At 46.2% G+C, this 13,532-nt stretch overlaps 1 protein-coding gene and 1 long non-coding RNA gene across 7 annotated transcripts in view; both read right to left on the bottom strand.

Moving 5' to 3' along the window:
• The window catches only part of LOC128593481 (uncharacterized), a 31,542-nt gene extending 24,716 nt beyond the window's left edge, over positions 1–6,826 (bottom strand). Inside the window, exons 1-2 of the long non-coding RNA XR_008382364.1 lie at positions 6,132–6,826; positions 2,828–2,971 (exon numbers count right to left, since the gene is read on the bottom strand). This is a non-coding gene — a long non-coding RNA (uncharacterized LOC128593481). The remainder of the gene's footprint in view (positions 1–2,827; positions 2,972–6,131) is intronic.
• A 4,355-nt stretch (positions 6,827–11,181) lies between these two features.
• The window catches only part of MRPL14 (mitochondrial ribosomal protein L14), an 18,901-nt gene continuing 16,550 nt past the window's right edge, over positions 11,182–13,532 (bottom strand). For all 6 annotated transcript variants that reach the window (XM_053601507.1, XM_053601508.1, XM_053601506.1 and 3 more), the window contains one exon: positions 11,182–11,699. In XM_053601507.1, the coding sequence (XP_053457482.1) occupies positions 11,333–11,699 (367 nt within the window). In that variant the 3' untranslated portion in view covers positions 11,182–11,332. The remainder of the gene's footprint in view (positions 11,700–13,532) is intronic.

The raw sequence follows: 13,532 nt of genomic DNA, 5'->3' as shown, positions 1-13,532 counted from the left end.
TTCCATCCTCCATCCCTGCCTTGCCCTGCCATAGTACTCTTATCATCTCTTGAACTTACTGAATACTCTGCCTCCTACCTGGCCTCTCCCATCACCCCATTAGAGGGATTCTCTGCACAGCAGCCAGGTGATCTTGATAAATGCACATCTGGGATGAGGAGCCATTGGCCATTTAAAGCAGGGCAGTGATGAGGTTAAAGTCCAGCCCTGGGTGTAATACACATAGTCCTCCCTGGCCTGACCTCTGCCTGCCTCCTCAGCCTTGCTGTCACTCTCCAGGAACCTTAAACTGCTGGCAGGTCCTGCTACCCTGTTTCCCCGAAAATAAGACATCCTCCGAAAATAAGACCTACTTACAGGAAAGACGTCCTCTGTAAATAAGACCTAGCACATCTTTGGGAGCACACCTTAAAATAAGACACTGTCTTATTTTCAGGGAAACAGGGTACATGCCAGAGCATCATACCTCTGGCTTTGGCTGTGATGAAAGGGCATTCCCATTTCAACCTGTCACTTAGCTAATCTTTCAGGCTCTGGGCCTCTCCTCAGGAAGTCTGACTCTCTCAGGTTAGTGGCATTCAGACTCCTGACACCATACTTATGAGTCTGTTACTCTCCCAGAACTTCCCCAGTTGAGGAACCATAGTTTGCCCATCTGGGAACACACAGTAAATGTTTGCATCAGGTTGGGTCCAACTAGGCAACAGGGGCCTCCCAAATTGGGATAATTCACAAAGTATGGGCTAGTACAGCAGGTATTACAGCACTCTGAGGCAAGGCCCCTGGAGAGTGTGGAGAGCTGAGAGAGGGAGCTGTGACCTATGATTGAGGGATGTGGCCAGCTCTGTTGGGAGAAAATGAGGAGTGAAGGGACAGATGTGAGCACGGAAGCTCACTCACTGATGCAGTTCACTTAGGTCAGCCTCCCAGGGCTCAAAGTAGGATGGAAAAGGGCAAGAGGGACCCTGAGGGGAAAACTAAGATGTCCAGACTGGGGCTTCATAAATGTCAGTTGAGAGCAGTGCCTGTGGCTCAGTGAGTAGGGCGCTGGCCCCATATACCGAGGATGGCAGGTTCGAACCCAGCCCCGGCCAAACTGCAACAAAAAAATAGTCGGGGTTGTGACGGATGCCCGTAGTCCCAGCTACTTGGGAAGCTGAGGCAAGGGAATTGCCTAAGCCCAGGAGTTGGAGGTTGCTGTGAGCTGTGTGATGCCACGGCACTCTACCATGGGCAATAAAGTGAGACTCTGTCTCTACAAAAAAAATAATAATAAATGTCAGTTGAACAGAACTTCACTGCTGAGATGTCTGAGCAAGGCTCCACAGGATGACTGATTGCTATTCCAGGGAGAAAAGGACATTCCAAGAAAAGATGTGCAAAGGCACATCAGTGGGGTTGGCATGGCTTATGCTGGGTGTAAAGGCAGCATGGACGGGGTTGGAGAAACCATGAGCTAATTAGAGGTCTCTGTGTGGGACAAAACCTCACCTCCATGCTGAAGAGACCAGGAGGCCAATCCCAAGGACTTCCTTCACTTGGGTTTTCAGATGAGGAATTGGGTTTGGAGAAGTAGAATGATAGACTTTCATGGGGGTAGAGAAAGACTCACACTCTTTTTTTTTTGCATTTTTTTTTTTTTTTTTTTTTTTTTGGCCAGGGCCAAGTTTGAACCCGCCACCTTTGGTATAGGGGGCCAGCACCCTACTCCTTGAGCCACGGGTGCTGCCCCACACTCTTCATCTAATAAGTAATTCAGCAAACACTGAGAACCCACTTAATACTGGGTGCTAAGAGCTCCATGCTGAGCTGAGACAAGGCACCAGCCCCAGGAAGCCCCCCGTCAGCCAGGTGCAGAGAATGAAAGACAGGTCCATTTCCTTGCCCAGTGTAGATGGCTAAGTTGTGGAGTGACAGGAAACAGTGCTGTTATATAAGGCCAGGGGCCAGCTTCAGCAGGAAACATTCACTGCCCTTGGTTTGAGTCAAGGAGCTGAAGAAACTGACCTAAGAGGCAACTGGAAGCAACTCCAAGTATCCACAGTGGTCATCCGACAGATGCTTCCGGAAAACTATTTTAATAGCTGAGGGAGGGCACGTTACCAAGAAATACTTCCACCACAGGTCAGTGCAGCAGAGAGAGAGACAGCAAGCTATGAGGTCAGGTGGTCCTACTTCACATCTCAGCTTGCCACTTGACTACAAGTCCCTTAACTCTTCTCAGCCTGGGCATTCTCACTCCTAACTCAGGGACAATGATGGCATGTCACTGTGAAGACTACTTGAAGAGAATATGTAAAGTGCCCAGCAAAAATATGATACAAAGTAAGCCTTCAGTAACCTGATTTCTCTTCTTTATTCCTACTACAATGTGCTACAAAACCAGGCTAAAAGACAGGTGACTTCTGCCTCCAACCCAATACATGAGCCAGCATCTGAGTCCAAGCTAAAGCCTCGGCCCCAACTCCCCTGATTTGCACATGCATTCACATGGACCAAGTCTCCCTGTCTCACTCTGTGAGCCCCACCTCTGAAGGCTGTGACTGTCAGCCTATTTCTCAACCCTTCAGAAAGCTACAGCCTTTTCTAAATTCTCCATCCCCTGCTTCAGCTTGAGGGCTCAAATCATGGCAATGGGTAGATACAGAAGTGAAGAATTTCATGAATTTCAATGTGGCTTCATTCCTATAATTCTACACCATAATTCATGATCCATTGGTTCACCATAACTCCCAGAGGCTCTCTCTTCTTTACACACAAAAGGTCCTACTCATACACCAGGGTTTCTCACCCTTGGTACTATCAACACTTGAGACCAGATAATTACTTGCTGTAGGGGTGGTCCTGTGCACAGCAGCATGACCAGAGCATCCCTGGCGTCTACCCATGAGATGTGGCAACCAGAAATGTCTCCAGACATCGCCAAAGCTGAGAACCATTGCCATATCTGTTGCACAGCTTTTTTGCCTTCCTAAACATAAAGAATAAAAAATTCAACATTAGTCCATCAGTAAAGATGTTTGTAACCTTCTAGGTGAAAAGGGTGAGGAAAAAAGGCAAAGGAAAGTGAAGCTTTGTCAGTGAGAAGCAACCAGCAGCCAGGGTACTGAGAACACTGCAGCCAATTCATGGTGACACACTGTCACTTTCCATCGCATGCTATCTTCCTCTTTCTTCTCTGCTCTTACTCCTTATCTTTCTGTCCCTGCCTATGCCTGAGGACTGCTGATGGCTTCCAAGGACATCATTTAAACCCAACAAACTCGAGCCAAGGAGGCAGGTATGTAAATCTTTCTTACCCCTCTGTTCAACTACAGATACTTGAGCTGTTCCTCCCCTCTGGAGATAGAGATAAGTTCTTCAGATGCCACCTTGAAACTATCCTTTGTATTGATTGTTGCCTGAACATTTGAACATATTAATCCTTGTGTGATTGAAAGCAAAATTAGAATAGGGCACAGTATTTTATATTTGGAAAAGAAAGGAGCCATGTTTCAGTTAAGGGCTCCTTTTTTATGCTAGTCCTGGGAAAAGACTTCAAAAGTAAAGTCCAAAAGCCACACCTCATCATGAGTTCTTTTCAAGAAAGCACACATTAATTCTTGGGACATGAATGTGAACTCCAATGTAACTGGGTTATCAGTCTAAACTTGGCCTGGGAAGACATCCTATGAGCAGGAAACTCTGGGCATCTGGCCAGTGTGGGTGAAGTCCATGGGGTAAAAATATGCAAGCCTGTCCAGGTCCTTGTACACCCTGCTAATGCTAATTTGTACCAACCCCTATATTAGACATCTATACAGATTCCTAAATTGAGAATCCAAAATTTAACCTTTGAGCTCTCAATATTTTTTGTGCATCTACTGAGTACTTGTCATAGAGCTGTGAACAAGACAAAGATTCCTTCTCAGCCCATGGGACCTTCCCAATTCCACAGTGGTGTTAAGTGCTTTGCTGGGCAGGGACCAAGCACAGCACGGGCCCTACAGAGGAAGAAAAAGAATACTGGGCCCCACTTTAGCACTTACTCAGTTTTCTACCTTTAAAATAAGGATACTAGCTCTACCTACCACCCCAAGTTATCATTGGGGCCTGGAGTCACAGAAGTTCACCTGGAAGAAAACTTCATCAGTAAGCATGAAGTAAGACCACAATAGTGAAAGCATTATGCAAAGTGGAAAGTGATCCACAGAGGTAAAGTTCTGCCAGTAACGATGTTTGGAAATCACCCAGATCCCATTGAGGAAGCGTCTACTCAGGAGAGGAAAGAAAAGGCAGCAAGGACGCTTTCAGACCCAGTGGGGAATTCAAGGCTCAGAGATGAGGTCTCAGACTACCACATCACAAGCAACCTGCCTCCTTCTCACCCCCATCACTGTACACCCAAACCGCCCAGTCACCACACCTCAGAAGTCTCGCTCCTCAGGGCAGTTGAGATTCTCCTAACTCTTCATGAGCTATTTTGCTTCCTGCCCCTTGAGGCTGGATAGGTATAGCCCCATCCATAAGTATTTTTTGGAAAGTTCATTATATTTTTAAACTCAGTGGTGAAAGAAAGTGGTTAGTGATGCTTTCAGATGCAATGAAAAGAGCCTGACTGGGAATTAGAAAACCTGAGTTCTGGGCAGCGCCTGTGGTTCAGTCGGTAGGGCGCCGGCCCCATATACCGAGGGTGGCGGGTTCAAACCCGGCCCCGGCCAAACTGCAACCAAAAAATAGCCGGGCGTTGTGGCAGGCGCCTGTAGTCCCAGCTACTCGGGAGGCTGAGGCAAGAGAATCGCCTAAGCCCAGGAGTTGGAGGTTGCTTTGAGCTGTGTGAGGCCACGGCACTCTACCAAGGGCCATAAAGTGAGACTGTCTCTACAAAAAAAAAAAACAAAACAAAACAAAAGAAAACCTGAGTTCTGTTAATTTTATATGTAAAATTCGGGGAGTTCCCTAGCCCCAAGTCTACAGGATCATAATAAAGAGTCCAAACCACAGGGGTGGGAGTTCACCTTAGCTTTGTTTTGAAATAAACTGTTCTCAAGCCACAGGTAGGTCAACTCCAATAGAGCCTGGCCTTTAGAGAAAGGCACCTTATGCATTCCTGACCCTCCTGTTTCAAAAAAGAAAAATCAGGGCAATGCCTGTGGCTCAAAGGTGTAGGGTGCCGGCCCCATATGCCAGAGGTGGCGAATTCAAGCACAGCCCTGGCCAAAAACTGCAAAAAAAAAAAAAAAAAGAAAAGAAAGAAAACTCAAAGTACACCCCAGACTAATAGTAGTTACTTAGGGACACAAAGTTCTACTTTCCTTTAAAACCTCACCACAAGCTGGAACAGAAGTAATTTATTAATTTAACACTTACTGCATACCCAATATGTGACAGATGTTGGGAATACAAAGTTTAAAGAAATAATAGACCCCTGCTCCTAAGCTGGAAGAAGGGAAGACTACCACTCAAGCCTAGGCCATGGGGACAGAGAAGGGGAGAGAAGAAAGGCAGAGCCAGGAGCTAGACCTGGTCAGCAGGGAGTGCTCCTTCCGTTTGAACCATCCAGTTCCCAGCAGCGCGTGCACACACGGAATACCACAGCTCAGGGCCACCCTGGGGAATGGCCGGCAAAAAGTATTTTTTTCTTTCTTTCTTTTTTTGAGACAGAGTCTCAAGCTGTCACCCTGGGTAGAGTGCCATGGCATCACAGCAACTTCAAACTCCTGGGTGACTCCAGGGTGACATAGTGAGACTCTGTCCCAAAAAAAAAAGAAAAAAAAAAAATATATATATATACATACACATACAGAGAATTGTGTAACTATTCTCAATTATGAAGACCCAGCCTGAAGCAATGAAATCCAAGATAACCCTAAAACCTCATTCAAAGCAAGGATTCCATTATTCTTTTTTTTTGTAGAGACAGAGTCTCACTTTATGGCCCTCGGTAGAGTGCCGTGGCCTCACACAGCTCACAGCAACCTCCAACTCCTGGGCTTAAGCGATTCTCTTGCCTCAGCCTCCCGAGTAGCTGGGACTACAGGCGCCCGCCACAACGCCGGCTATTTTTTGGTTGCAGTTTGGCTGGGGCCGGGTTTGAACCCGCCACCCTCGGTATATGGGGCCGGCACCGCCCGGATTTCATTATACTTTACCAGCACACTGATGAGTTGATGCAGTTGGCTGACACAGTGCCAGTGAGATACAAGACAAATGAGAGCTCCACTCCAGCCTGTGTGAGTCTGCCTCCTCACAGGCATCAGCTGTGGCCAGCCAGGAAGGGCACTGAGTTAGCCTATGAGGATGGGACAGCACAGCCTCTCCCTGCCCAGAAAATCTAGTGGAGGCCAGCTCCTATGAAAGAAGGTCTCTCTTTCCCTCTTCTTCCTGTGCCCCGCAGCCCCTTGGGAGCTGGTACAAGTCTAGAGTGAGGAGCAGGGAGGATGGCTCTGATCACATACTGGATCATCAGTCCTAACTGACCAAGAGCTACCTCTATTTGGCATGTAAACATTTGGCTTAAATCGATTGCTGAAGTTTCATAATATCCAAGGCTATCACAATTACCAGCAGCTCTTGTGAAATTCTCAAAATAAAATGTTCAATTTTCATTTTAAAAAATACCCGTGCTATGTCTTATGAGACACCCTGTCATAATATCAAGCATATTACAACATGCTATCACTGTTCTCTCAAATCTGGCTGGGAACCAGTGGCTTGATGCTGAAAGTTGAGAAGCAAACTCATCACTGCTTTAAGCCCAGGAAACCCAAATGATTTGTAAAATTACTAATATTTTGCTAAACAATTCAGCAAGAAAGAATCCCAAATGCCAAGGAGAACTGGATTGTGATCCATAACCATCCTCCAGGTGGAAAAGAATAAAACAAAGTCCCACAACTTTTTAAAAAAGATTGAATTACAAAATTACAAGATAAAAAGAAATGCAACTTCTAGTACAGATTTGAATTTCAGTTAAGCATTTGATTTCAATATCATGCAATTTTTGTCAAAAACTAGAGTTCTCAGCCACTGTGAAAGAACATGTGAAAACAGGAAAAGAGGCCAAGAGAGGCAATGATAGGACTGAGCAAGGACTCTAAGGAGGCTGTGCACAGATGAGGACTATGTGAAAGCTATGGGGTCTTGCCCCCTGAGGGCTCCCTGCTGAGGGAAGGGCTCTTCTCCTCATTCTGACACAGGAAGCATACCTTACGTGAATTCTGCCTACTGGTGGCTACTGCCCTCAATAAAGCAAGACTGGGCTTCAGAATTTCAGGAGGGAACCATCTATCACACGACAAGTGGCCTGCACACCTCTGCTAGAGGTAGTTGGCTTCACGAGGATTGATGGTGGTAGAACACTTTGGCCAAATCTCCATTTGCAGCCAAGGCATGCCCTTCAAGGTGGTTGGGGCCTAGTCCATGTCAGGCTGGTCCTCAGGAGTCACACTTGCTGGCCAGGTCTCCTGAGCACCAAGCCCTCATGCAGTAGCTCCAGATCCCGAAAAGGCTATGGCCTGCCCAAAGCCAAATGGCTGGCTAGCAGCAGGGTCCCAACTGGAACCCAGTACTCCAAACCACAACCGCTGACCTAGAGCTTCTTCCCCCAGATTTCTTCAGCAACAGTCTAGCAGAAGGAGTCAAAGCATGAGAGGAGCTGGACACTTCAGCAAAGAAACCGATGAAGTCTATGAATCCAGAGAGATGAAGCACTTTGACCTGTTAGGGGCAGCAGCTTAAGGGCACAGAAGAGGAAAAAACAAAAGCAAGTTTATACTCACAGAGAAATACAATCTATGATTATAAATATTTCATGGGCAAAGAAAGTGGTACTGGCTCACAGACTGGGGTGGAGAGCGTGGACAGCAAATTAGATCGTGGCTTGCAAAGTGATAGGGCAGCTGGAAAGGCAGCAGAGCTGAGGCTATTCTGGGCTGTGCTGTGAGGGCTTGCGTCACAGGTGCTGGCCACCCGGCTTTGCTGAAACCATGGCCTTCAGCAATCAGCAGAGAACACCTTGGGAGGAGGATTTAAGACCATGGAAGACCAGAGTAGGTGACAGAGAGTCACTTGAATGACTTTGGTGAACCTCAACTGCAGGGAGGCGGGTGAGGGGATGCAGCAAAGCAGCCAGCACCCTGCAAGCACATGAAGGGAAGAAAATGCTTCCTGCTGACTAAGAGCAGAGGAAGAAGTGAGCCCGACCCCAGAAAGCAAGTGACTGAAGCCAGAGGGCAGCTTGGGTCAAGCCCTGAGCAGGAAATGCCAGCCTGAGAGTAACAATCCCATCTTCTCTTTACCTCAGGCCAGGGGTCTCTTCTCTCACAGCCTTTAGGAAGCAGCACAGAAAACAGGGAAATTAAGAGCCTGCTGAGTACCAGCTGCTCCAGCTGGAAAGAAACTCTCACCACTGGCAAAGCAGACCTAGGTTTTAGTGTGATTTCTCTTCCTTAGCCACGTTCAACCACTGCAGCAGAACATGTCAGCCTCAGATTCTACAGCACTTCCAGAGGGCCAGATGGAGAGGGATATCAGCTCCTAAAGAACCCAGAGTACAATGAATCCGCTTAGTCAGAGGAGCCCTGGGAAGCAGCACACTCCTCCACTGGAAGATGGAAAACCTAGAGCCTCTGCTTCCTTGCAGTCAAGGCTTAGTGGGCAATAGGCTCGGTGGTGTGCCCACAGAATTCAGGAAAATCAGAACAATCAGCCTCTAGAATCACAGTCTGAACTAAGTCAAGATAGAAAGGATTCATCAACTGCAAAAGATAGACCCAGTAATACTGTAGGAAGACCCCAAATTGGAAGTCACACAATCTGGCTTTGAGACTAGCTCTATTATTTATCAGTTGTAGGACCCTGAGAAATCACATTACCTCTGAAATTCAATGTTATCTAAAAAAACACGCAACCAATGCCTGTGAAATCCAAAGACTGTAAGAAACACCAAGAATATACATATACACAAATGTTTTCAAAATACACTATTATTCCAATTTAAGAGATTTACTCAGCTACCTACTTGATATCCCTAGGATGTCCCAAAGCCACCTACATTCAGCTTTCCAAAGATGGCTCCTCCCCCCTTACTCAGGAGCTTCTCCTAAAATACCCTCGCTCACCGTCAGCCCAACCAACTATCCAGGTACGGAAGCCAAAACCTTGGACCTACACTTGGCATTTCCCCCACTGTATTAACCCATTACCAAGTCCAGTCAATTGCACCCCATAACAGTGCCCCTTCCTTCCACCACTACCCTACTGCAAAGCCCACATTCATCCATTCTGGCCTCCCCAAGCCATTCTTTGTAGAGTAAATCTAACCACGTCTCCCCTCCAGCAGCATCCCATTGTCCTCAGGAGAAAATCTTCAGGGCTCGCAAAGCCACGCTCCCCTTCTGGCCTCATCTCTCACTATGCTCCCTCTTGTTCTCCCTGCTCCTGCCACACTGGCTTTTTCTTTCAGTCCCTGGCATTTATCCAACCCCTCCTAGTATAGGGTTTGTGTACATGATCTTCCCTCTGCCTGCAAGAGGGAAGATTTCCCCCTCTTCTCCCACCTAGCTAATGCCTATTCACTTAATTTCACTATGGCATGAAGTACACAAAAGTGTACAGCTCAAGAATTATTCCCAGATATCTACACTCGTAGCTTTCGCGCAAATCTAGATTTACAATGTTCCCAACATCCTGAAGTTTTCCTTTGCCCCTTCCTAGTCTACACCCGCCCCATCTCCAGATAACTACTTTGTTCTATCACAATACCTATACTCAGACTGCACGTGATACAACCCTAAGGGAAGCTCCTATTGCACTGAAAAACTCTCAACTACTTTATCATAGGCCCTTGTTACACTTTGGGTTTTGCAATTGTTGGAAGAATTGATACCAGGACACTGTCAACTATCCAAAAGGATAGGGGCCACACCTGCTTTTACTCACCTTTGTTTTCTCAGTACTGGCCGCTTAAGTCATGATAACAGGAACTAGCTAATAGCTACCAAGTGCTTATTACTGCCAAGTACTGTTCAAACACTTTATAGGTACTAACTCATTTAATCCTCACACCATCCCTATCAATGATGTCCCCATTTTACAGATGAGGAAAATACAGAAAAGTAAAAATAATTTGCCCACTGCCATTAAATAGTAAGTCAGAGAGTCAATATTCAAAACCAGGCAGTCTGACTATGCAGCCTGTGTCCTTAACCATTACACTAAGCTAATTCTTAGAGGCCACTGAGATATTTAATGAATATCTAAAATATTTTAAATGAATAAATGAATGAATTTACAAATGAATTGATGTGATTCCACTAAAGGAACTAAGGGAGGCTCCCAGGAGTGCCCAACCGGTGGCTCAGCAGCATGCTGATTTTGTGAGGACTTTTCCCCCTTATCTGTAGTATCAGGTAAGTATGCATGGACCTTTTTTTGCTAATTAGCTTTCGTTTGTATTTGTGTACTTAATGTGTGGCCCAAGACAATTCTTATTCTTCCAATATGCAACATAAAAGAGGTTGGACACCCCTACAAATCTTCCTAAGCAGAGCAGCGAATAGAAGATAAATGTCCACTAAATCACCTGCACAGGCCCAAGAGTGTATCATCTGACATGCTTGTTTCTGCAGCAGTCCAAGGAGGAAGCTCTGCTATTGGACACATTGGAGTGTCTACCAGAGTACAGAAAAGATCTGTCTGTGCTTTATTGCAGCCTAAATGTTCCATTAAATAAGCCCCTCTGCTCTTATTTCATAATAACCCAGTACTCTTTATAACCATTTAAAATCTCAAGCCCTTCAACACAGGATGAGGATATGTTGGATGAAAAAAATAATAACAAAATATTTTGTTTAGAAAGTGACAGACTCCATGGTAAATTTATAAATTGGTGTTTGGTTTCTTTTTCTTTTTTTTTTTTTTTTGCAGTTTTTGGCCAGGGCTGGGTTTGAACCTGCCACCTCTGGCATACGGGGCTGGTGACCTACTCCTTTGAGCCACAGGTGCTGCCCTCTTTTTTTTTTTTTTTGGTGTTTGGTTTCTATCTCAGTTTTAGAGCTTGACAGGCCTGGATGAATTCATGCTATACGGTCCAAACAAGAAAGGCAAGGACCCAGACCCTAGCACCAAGGCCACCTTTTACCTGCTGTAGTGTCATTTACCTCCCAACCACACCCCAGAACTCTCAGAAAGAAAACATACATGAAAATGTTTATTCTCTCACAGGACAATGTTACTGTTACCCAGCGTGAAGGGACCAGCTATGTGGCTCTCAAGTTCCCTCTCAGCAAAGGTGTGTTTCTCAGAACTGCTTCATCGGTGAGCCTCCTGCAACCAGAGGCCTGTGTTCTGATCACACAAAGTTCTGAGCAATGGCCAGCACCTTGGAATACTCGCCTTCCTTCCGGCGCAGACTGGTGGGAATGGGTATCTTAATTCGGGTCCCCACAGGGTTCCCATTGTCCTCAATGAGGACCACATTGTTGGAGTCAAACCTGGGGGTCATTCGGGGGCCAGGCATGCGATGCCCCACAATGAGTGCCTTTTTCTTCTGTCCCTTGATGGCCAGCAGTATCCGGTCGCCCACCTTGCCCACCCCATTCTTGGTGTAGACATGGATACACCGAGGAGGGCGATGGTATGGGGTATTCCCCAGGGCACTGTTGTCCACCACTCGCACCCGCGTCATCTTCTGAATTGCACTGAGGCTCCCAGTGGTGCTGGCAAGAGAGGAAAAAAAGTCTGCAATCTGTATCTCCCCTGATCAGGACACATGGAACAAAGAAAGGACAAGGGCTAGGGTGAGAGCACATGTTAGCAACACACACATACACACTGAGCAGAGTACATTCTGCTCAGTGCCTCAACAGAACAGACTTCAAGAGGACTTATTTGCACCCCAAACAGTTTCCTTTCAATTGAGAACTTCAGTTGTAGTATCAACATCTCAGCTTGGGGGGTCAGGAGAAGTGGCTCATACCTGTAATCCTAACACTCCCGGAGGCTGAGGCAGATGGATTGCTTGAGCTCAGGAGTTCAAGACCAGCCTGAGCAAGAGCGAGACCCTGTCTCTACTAAAAATAGAAAAACTAGCTGCACACTGTGGCAGTTACCTAGAGCTACTTGGGAGGCTGAAGCAAGAGGATCACTTGAGCCCAAGAATTTGAGGTTGCTGTGAGCTATAATGCCACTAGCACTCAACCCAGGGTGATAGATTAAGATTCTGTTTCCAAAAAAAAAAAATAGATCTCAGTTTGGATGGGTTTTTAAAGAGAATCCAATTCTTCTGTTATAACAAACTTCAAGGCAGCCTTGACTTAAAGCCTTTAGTTTCCAAAAGAACTCTGAAGACTTATAGGAATCCCTCATGGGACAGGTCTCACTCACTGACAATCCTGCAAAACCTACTTCCCCAGAATATACTCATTCCCAAATTTTCTTAGCTATGTGTTGCTGGAAACTGGAAGACATGAGAGTAAGTTCACTAAGGAGTCCCTTTACACAATGTAGCAGAAACTGGAAGTCAAGATAATTATCTTTTGTCTTACTATGTTTTTCCCCACTAGAGAGAAATTTTCTTAAAGAATACTATAAAAAGGAGGTGTTGGGCACGGTGGCTCACACCTGTAATCCCAGCACTATGGGAGGCTGAGGCGGGAGGATTGCTTGAGCTCAGGAGTTCCAGGCTTGTCTGAGTGAGAGTGAGATCCTGACTCATAAAAAAAATGGAAAAACCCAGCTGGGAGTTGCAGAGAGAGCTGAGTAATCCCAGCGGCTTCAGAGGCTGAAGCAGCAGGATGCCACAGCCTGGGTCTGAGGTTGCAGTGAGCTACAACGCCATTGCACTCTGCTCAGGGCACAGGGTAGAACTCTGTCTCGACAAAAAGAAAGACGGCAACTGTGAACATATGCTCATCCCAACCCCCAAATCCCCTTAAAAAAAAAAAAAAAAGGAGAGAAGGTATAATTAAGCAAATTGATTACAGTGGGATTTCTATTTTCCTGATTCTGGCACCATAAGTGCTAGGTCCCCAAGGTAATCCTGGGACCTTGTCTCTCTTCCTACATGACTACTATGCTGCCAACTAGTAAATGCCATCTCTAGCCCCATCTTTTTCCTATTTACTAGCCCTATATATTTCTATTTTCTTATACTCCCTACAGTATGCTCTCAGTTAGTACAAACTCAGTGGATCCTAAACTGACTTCACTGCCTCTCCTAGCAAACCTCCTCCTGCTACTGCCTTTCCTATCTAGATAATAGCTTCTCCAGAAACACCAGTTCCCAAGCCATAAACCTCTGTCGCCACCAGTACCCACTGGCTGCCCAGTCCTGCTCATGCCACCTCCTAGGCACCTATGTTCTTCTTCTCTGCCCCTACTGACAACTTCCTTCAGTTAGCAGTTCACTCTCTTACACCCAGACTGTGACATCAGTGTTCTAACTAGCTCCCAACTACCTCACTCTGTTGACAAGGAGCTCTCTTTAGAATACAAAGCTGAAGGCCAAGCACGCATGCCCACAGACAGGAGGGTCACCTGAGCCCAAGAGT

The sequence above is a fragment of the Nycticebus coucang genome, chromosome 9, assembly GCF_027406575.1.
Source record: "Nycticebus coucang isolate mNycCou1 chromosome 9, mNycCou1.pri, whole genome shotgun sequence".
NCBI lineage: Eukaryota > Metazoa > Chordata > Mammalia > Primates > Lorisidae > Nycticebus > Nycticebus coucang.
Note: the sequence above shows the minus strand (reverse complement) of the source record. Positions and strands in the feature narration are given on the sequence as shown.